This window comes from Petaurus breviceps, unplaced genomic scaffold, assembly GCF_028583685.1.
Source record: "Petaurus breviceps papuanus isolate PSGF00001 unplaced genomic scaffold, PetGlider_PUasm1.0 419, whole genome shotgun sequence".
Taxonomy (NCBI): domain Eukaryota; kingdom Metazoa; phylum Chordata; class Mammalia; order Diprotodontia; family Petauridae; genus Petaurus; species Petaurus breviceps.
In genome coordinates, this window is record NW_027186324.1 from 8,065,559 (window position 1) to 8,073,910 (window position 8,352).

The 8,352-nt window shown below is 39.2% G+C and overlaps 1 protein-coding gene across 3 annotated transcripts in view; it reads right to left on the reverse strand.

Annotated features, from left to right (window-relative positions):
* Positions 1 to 7,785, reverse strand: part of AP1S2 (adaptor related protein complex 1 subunit sigma 2) — a 32,138-nt gene extending 24,353 nt beyond the window's left edge. The window contains exon 1 of one of the 3 annotated variants that reach the window (XM_069100646.1): positions 7,248 to 7,459. In XM_069100646.1, the coding sequence (XP_068956747.1) occupies positions 7,248 to 7,426 (179 nt within the window). In that variant the 5' untranslated portion in view covers positions 7,427 to 7,459. Of the gene's footprint in view, positions 1 to 7,247 lie in introns of all 3 variants that reach the window. The other 2 variants (XM_069100648.1, XM_069100647.1) reach the window with 2 other exon arrangements.
* Between the last annotated feature and the right edge of the window lie 567 nt (positions 7,786 to 8,352).

An 8,352-nucleotide genomic window follows, 5' to 3' on the forward strand; every position in this document is an offset into this window, starting at 1 on the left:
AACCATGATAGGTATGGGACCTCCCTAGATGAAAATTTTGGATTTAAGAATTATACTAAAGGAACTACTTGGAATTATTTTTATGTGGCATCTTGGAAACCATTTGGAATTAAGCCAGGAGATTTTGAGGGGAAATTTTAATGCAAAGCACTGGCAGAAGCACCTGAAAGGACAATGCCTGGGGGGGTAGCTAGGTGGTCCAGTGAATAGAGCACTGGGCCCTGGAGTCAGGAAGACCTGAGTTCAAATCTGACCTCAGACACGTGACACTTCATAACTGTGTGACCTCGGGCAAGTCACTTAACCCCAATGGCCTTGCCTTTCCCCCTCCAAAACAACAACAACAACAACAACAACAAAAACCCAATCCCCCCCACCCCAAAAAGGATAATGCCTGAACTACCTCAGGACCCCAGAGATTTCTAGAACTGGTGATAGGGACAAATGTGCCAAATGAACCCAAACTGGAGTGCCAAGAAGGGGGAATATTAACCTAAAAGGACAGACAGCTTCTGCTTTAGCTCTTGTGAATTTTAATTCTCTCTCCTTGGGACTTAAGGTCCCAAGAAAGGTCCTAGGTAACCTCCCCTTTCCTAGTGGGAATGACAACTGTATGTGTAGGGCAGCTAGGACACACGCACTGAAAGTTAACTCAGGTCCTAAAAATGGCACCCACAGCAACGGTGCTCAGTAGGGGCAGCACTGATACTTCGGCACCGGTTTGGCATTGGTTCCAGCACTCAGGCCCCAACCTGAGGGGCACAGGGAAACAGCACTGTCATCTCAGGGTCTAGAAGCAGTTAAGTAACGGCAGCCAGTGGCACATGTCTAGTGGCAGAGCGAGTGCTGGCAAAGATAGGCCTAGCACAGCCCTCTGCTTACAGTGACCCATGCTGCCAGTACAGTACCCTGCTGGAAGCTGGCCTGTTTTCTGACAGGGTAGGTGAAAAGCGTCTATCCTCCGCGGAATGAGGGAACACTAAAGCATGGTCGCATACATGGAGATTCTCAAAACAGATCCTGGAACTGGCCCGGGCAGCATGCAAGAAGGTAGTAACTTTACTACAGGTACCCTTGACCCAAGATGGGGATCAGTAACTGTGCCTCAAGTGTCTTCTGCTTTGTGGCTCTTATGTACTTGGAGCTGTTCCTATTCATCTTCATTTACATCAGGAAACCCACTGTGAACTGAAGAAATCTGATATCATTCACCACATGGGTCAGATCATCAAGAGATGAAAATGTGTCCCTCTGAAGGGAAGAGTTAAAACTTGGGATTTCTGGTCTTCGGGCTCCATGATGTTTTCTCACTCTTTCAGGGGGTCATTACATTGCTGGTGGTATTTTTAAATATGTCCATGTTTGTTTCTGCTTTTCTTTGTCTTCAAGGTTAGGGATGTCCAGAAATAGTCCTAAAGATATGTAAGTGGCAGAAGGCCCTCTAGAAACCGTTAGGACTTCACCCACAAGGAAAAGGGTGTGGTAAAAGCAATATTCTAAGGTTCTACGTTATCCTTTCCTTAACAGGTATGGAAGTCATCTGTGAGACTTACTGACCAAGGCCCTGCTGATAAAGTGGCCTCAGTACAAGAAGCAGCATGAGCAGGAGCCAGGAGCTTTGACCAGTGCACCAGCACAGCCAATATTTGGGCACAGGGAAATGTGCCCAAATCATGCTGTATGTTCACTCAATACTCTCTCTGTGTTACAGCTAAATAAATGTCTTTTTATTTAAGTGTTAGATTAAACATCACATTTCATTCCACTCCTCTGTCAGGCCTAGCCTATGCTATTCATGTCCCTCGTAAGCTTACAGTTTAGGAAATGTTGGGAAACATAAAAATACCCATATTGTAAAATAATGCCTAAGTGTTAAAGACGAGCAAACAGGATCTTACGCGATGTCCAAGGTGGAGAGAGATCAATGTTAATTATGAATGCTGATGCATCAGGGAAGGTCTCATGAAAATGGCATTTGAACTAGGTTTAAAGGATGATAGTATTCAACAGGTAGTGCTAGAGGAAAGGGTACTTCAGGCATAAGGAATACCACAAACAGAGAAGAAGGTGTGAAGTGTGCATGGGGGAAATCAAGTAATCTATTTTTGGCTCGATGGGTGGGCAATAACCAGAAGACTAGAAAAAAGGTAGAAGCAGGCTATGATACCAGGATAAGGAGCCTGAATTTTATTGGCAGACAACAGGGAGCCATCAAAACGGTTTGGAGAAGAGTGACATGACTCTCTCTTTCTGGCCCCGTCCCCATCCATCCATTCCTTACAGTGCTGCCAGAACAGAGAAGGAAAGCCTAGTTAAAGAGATTATGAGGGTCCAAACTCTGTCAGTGGCAGTAATTATTGAATACAACAGCATTTATCACTTAGTACTGTACTAAGCACCAGGGATACAAACATTAAAGCAAGACAGACCCTGCTCTCAAGGAGCTCACATTCTAATAAGGAGACAATACATAAAATTAGATTAAACAGTCCTGTGGTCCTTAAGGTGCAGCAGCAAAACAAATTGGTATCTCCTTTAATGATAATTCCATTAGCAAGATATATACTGCAAAGGTAGAAGTGATAAGATTTGATAACTGTCAATGTAGGAAGTGAAGGAAGGAAAGAGTTAAATAGTAAGATTTCAAACATGAAAGAGTAAGTTTACAAACAGTGCATTTGAAAAAAATATTTGTCAGAATGGCCAGATTTAGGGGGTAAAATAAGCTTGGTTTTCATTTCAATCTAAGTTAAGTAACACTAGAAGAACCAATTTTCTCAGTTAAAATTATGTAATTGTTTTGCCAAGAAACACAGTGGCGTACTGGACCATACCCTTGATTTGCAGTCAGAAGATGCAAGTTTTAGTCCTGACTCCGAACACTTGCCACGCCACTGACCATGGAAAAGTCACAACCTCTCTAACCTTATTTCCTCATCCATATGAAAGGAAATCTCCCTTAAGAGGCTGTTGTGAGGAAAACAATTTATAATGATCACATTACAATTTGTAACACGTCACATTATAATGATCACAATACACTATAGTAACTATATTCACTATAATAACATATCATGTCATATTAATGTATTCTGATAGAACATTCTAGGAAATATGTAAAAAACCTTGTGTCTAAATACTCAAGAACATCTAGATGCCAGCCTAGCATCTACTAGACATGTGTGCTTGAGGGGCGGCCAGGTAGCACAGCAAGTAAGAGCACCGGCTCCAGTGTCGGAATGACCTGGGGATCAAATCCGGGCTCAGATACTTAGCACCCACCCAGAAACACCTGGCCGTGTAACCTTGAGCAAGTTACTTAACCCCGATTGCTTAAAAAAAAAAAAAAAGACGTGTGCTTGAGCCAAGTCTCAGTTTCTCTAAGCCTCAGTTTTCTCATCTGTGTGATGGGAATAACAACTGTACCACTTCTCTTACTGGGTGGTTGTGAGAAAGCACTATGGAAATGTTATAGGTTACCAACATAACAATTTTATAATACTAGATAATTGCTGTCTTTTCCAAGTTACTAAAAGTCATAGAATTGATGAAATTTTAATACTGTACTTCTAAATGTATTAGGGTCATGAAAATCTATAGAATTTCAGGATACCCCAAAGCAGGAAGAAAAGACAAGAAAAGGGGCGGCTAGGTGGGGCAGTGAATAGAGCACTGGCCCTGGAGCCAGGAGGACCTGAGTTCAAATCTGGCCTCAGACATATTTAACACAAAAACTAGCCGTGTGACCTTGGGCAAGTTACTTAACCCCAATTGCCCTCCAAAAAAAAAAAAAGACAAGAAAAAATGTTTGCTGAACATAGCAAAAATTAAAACTTTGATCAACAAGCATTTACTAAAAGCAGATACCATGTGCCAGGTCCTCTGCTAGATATTGGGGATACAATGACAAAATATGTTCAAAATTACATGAAAAAAATGTAATGAAAGAAAAACATAAAGATGGACACAATGAGTTAGGGAAAAGAAATTAAGATAAACTCAACAGGAGTAAGTGTTATCAGTCTTTAATGCCTTTTAAAAAAATTGAGTTCATACATTCATTTAGTGCATACATTTATTAACCTAAACCTGAAATAAAATCAGCAATAGATAAGGAAAAAAGGTATCGAATATTTTTAGCACTGTGGATTAAAGCTTACTCTAATTATGAGCACTAAGTACATTTGAAAGTGCCTATTCTTATATTCAAAACACATGACTTCTCCACAGTCAGCTAAATATCAGCTGACTTTTGGTGAGTGCAGCTAAACTGCTCTCAATACCCACTGGTATTTCATTAATCTTTGTTACTGAAGAAAATCAAAACAATATTCCTTAGCCATCTCAAGATAAAATAATCTGGAGACACATAACTTGAATTTAAATTTGACCCGACTTCAATTCAGTGATATGTCCATAATGACACAATACAAACTAAATTTCCTTAAAAATGTTTGAACATGAGGAAATTTCAAATGAAGGATGCTGATATAGAGTAAAAGAAACAAGACTTGGAGAAGAGCCAAGAGAGATTACCCAAATGTAAGAATAACTGTGATCTTTGCATATTTGGTGGCTCAGACCTTCCCAGGAGTGAATTATTTTAATTTAAAAAGTTTTGTTTCAGTTAAACTAGAGTAAACGATGACTGGACAGGGGTTGGGGGCAGAAAATACTGGTGCAGGTGTATGGTACAGAATGCCTAAACTAGGGTGATGACAATGAAAAGAAAGATGGATATGAGGTGAATGGGGAGTTGTTTCAACTGCATTCTAATTCAAAAACGGCTTGAACTACTATACCATTAACAGAAACAGGTATTAGGGGAAGGGGGGAGGAGGACAAAGGGGAGAGGAAGATGAATGAATTGAGATTTTTGGCCAGTGAGTTTAAAACTAAAATATACAGATATAGAAATTTGCTCAATCAAACAGCTAGTGCAGTAATAAATCTGGAACTGAATTTAGTTCTTTTATCCCTCCATCTATCATTACTTAGTTCTTCAACCACCAGTATTTTGCTTTTTAGATTCAAGGAATAAATATTCTATTATCCCATATCCAACTAATAGTCTGTTCAGTTTCATAAATCTCTCACAGAAACAATACCCTGGCTATCTGATGAATATAAAGGATTTAACGAATTTTCATACCATAGGCTACACATTCAATTGGACTTTTTCTCCCTCACCCTCAACAATGTTGTAATTAATAAGATAAAACTATTTGGGAAGGGCATTAAACTGGTATTAAAGAGAACTGAGTTCTTTTTAACTTCGGCAAATCTCAACAATGTAATGCAACCTACATTCATTAGGCCAGTACAGTAAACTAGTACTGGGGATGCAAGGATTTAAAAAAAAAAAAACAGTTTGTAGGGGCTTCAAGTTTCCTCCCTTATACACTGGGTTGTACAGGAGGCAGAAGGAATGGACTGGATGATTTCTAGGGTCCCTTTCATTTCCAAGTTCTATTCTTTCTTAAGAAATATTAACATAATACTGCTTACAAAAGGACAGAACAGATAATTAAATCCAATCCAATTTTTTACAAAATAATATGAATAGGGTTTTCCTTTCCTCTAAATTCATCTACCACTAGTTCTGAAACCCTCTTTATAGAGTCTTAAATGCTTAAAAAATAGAGAAGGAATGGAGCAAATTGACCAGTTTTATTCCCTTTCTGATTTCATAACTTTATGCTATCATTTCTTTTTTCTACATTACAAAATGTTTTGTCTAATACAGAAATATTTCCCTTTTCTTTTGCTCAGTAAGTTATTTTATATAAGAATGAGATTATTAAAAGAAACAGGGTGAAGAAAAGTCAATGTTCCAAATCAAACAAAATCTACAGATTAAAAATATTTTATTTCACAGTAGGAGAAATATTACTTTCATTTCAATATAATTAAATAAGACTACCATGCTTTCCGCAGGAGTAAATATTACTGTTACAATCTATTTCTCATATTGTTAGAAAGAGTAATTTTCAGCTGTTATTTCATAGAGACCAAACTTCAACATCTTCCTATAATGAACTACTTCATAAACTAGCCATATTCTTGATACTGTAAAACATGCATTAACTTTAAAGAGCAAATAGATTTTGTTTGTTTTAAATAAACAAAAATTTAGACATCAATATGACTGAAAAGGTTCAGATATAAAATATGTGACAAAAATCAGTCTCAACTGATGAGCTTGCTTTTCCGCCAAGCTTACATTGTTACGGGGGAGACAATATGCATGTGTCTAAGTACTGACAAAATACATAAAAGATTCTTTTTCCCCCCAGGGAACAGGGAGAGACATAAGTAACCAGGCAGGGATCAGGAAAGGCACAATTTCAGGAGGCAGAAGTGAGAAAAGTGTGAACCCCAGGTATTGTGGGGGCCTGGGAGGGGCAGGCATGGAAGCAGGCCTTGGAATGCTACATTGGAGCTAGAGTAAGAAGTTCGGTTTGGCTGGACCTACCTATGGGTACACGAAGGGAGAATACGTGTACTAAGCCTGCTAAGGTATGTTGGAGTCAGATTCTGAAAGGCTTTAAACACAAACAGGAATTCACATTTAATGCTCAGTATATTTCAGTTATTTGTGTAGGAGAATCTGGGGACTCTGGGTTTCTTAACAAGTAAGTTGCTTTCAGTGATTATTACTAAAATTTTACTAACCAGATGACATTTTTTAAAATGTCTAGACTATACAATGCATATTAGCATCAACAGACCTGAGTTCAAATCCCATTTCAGACATTTAATAGCTTGTGATCATGAGCAAGGTCTGCCTTTTCTAAAATACAGATTATAGTTGCACTACCTACTTTAGAGGATTGTTGAGGAAAAAGTGCTTTGTAACTCTTAAAATGTTATTTAAATGTGAGTTATTATTCACTTTTTCTAAAAGTTACTATGTATGAAAAATTAATAAATTTATAAATGAGAGTATACATACATCATTAAGGTTATTTTTAAACTTTGAAAGAATCCTTTATTAAAAGTTACTTCCTGATTTGTGTGATTTCATTTCTGTGTCATCAAAGAAGGGAGATTATTATTACTTCATGTAAGGTTTCATCACTTTAAATCTACTTTAAGCATTTCTAATTACAAAAGCGGTCTTCCTCACTGTGTAATTCCAAATAAGTTTACTATCAAAAATCTGTTGATTTTCATTTATATTTGGCTATCACTATGAGCTAATATTTGGTCTCCTATTGCAACTTTCTAAAAAATGAAAATTATACCTTTTGTAGACAATCTTCAGATCTCGCCACTCCAAAAAGCTGCACATTTTGGGTTTACGGGCTAAAACTGTTTGAACAAGTTCTCTTGTGATTTTTTTCTTTTCTTTGTCTGATAGCGGGACGTACCATTTCTGGAGTCGGAGCTTTCCCTGACGACTAAAAAGCAACATAAACTGCATCTGTTAAAATAAACAAAACAAATTTTATTTTCAGGTTCTTTGGTTCTACACACTGAGATAAAGCTGCATTTTTTCAATATAGTCTTTAATAAGCTCCATTATAATAGAGCAGAAAGTAAGGTGAAAGATGATTACCATAATATCTACCCTAAATTAAAAAATTAATCATTCACGGAGCTGTCGCACACACACAGTGCTCTGACCAACTCAGAAATGTAGCTGAAAATTAAAAAATGACACGGTTAGAGCAGGAACCTGTCACCTATGATGCACCTTTGATGTGCTTTAAAGGGGCAAAGATCAACATGTTTTAGTAACATTTAAAGTTCTCCTCTCATCCCTTATTTGTCCCAACTGAGAGCACTTTTCAAGACAAATTAACCTTTCAGTTGGTGTCTTTTAGCTGAAATAAAAATTTGAAAGACCAACCATTCTTTGAGATGAAATTTCTGTTCTCATATTCATTTCATTAAAACTCAAAACGGCACCCCCCCCCGTGCCAACCTGGCATGCGTATGGCTGCATTGTGAAAGTCACACACATATTTTTCATCACGTTTGATGCTTGGATACTTAGTTAAGGTGCGCAGACCAGCCCGTCCGAACTGAGCTTGGCCTTTAAACTACAAATGGGGAGCCGCCGGCTGGAGGTGAGAGGCCCCGCACCGGCGCACCCCTCTAACTCCGGATCTCGGTCTGAGCCCCGCGTGTGTGACAGGCCCGCCCCGAGCGCTCCCCGGGCGCAGCCCCGCACACCGTCCCGGGCCCCCCAGGCTCCTCCCGAAGCCCGAGCCCACCTTGCCGAACTTGCAGGGATGATCGCATCTCCCCGGGCTCCGCTCACCCGCTCCAGCCCAGCACAAGTTCCCCGCCCCCGGATCAGGACCTCTCGCAAGGCCAGGGCGGACGGCTTGGGCTGGGGGGGGG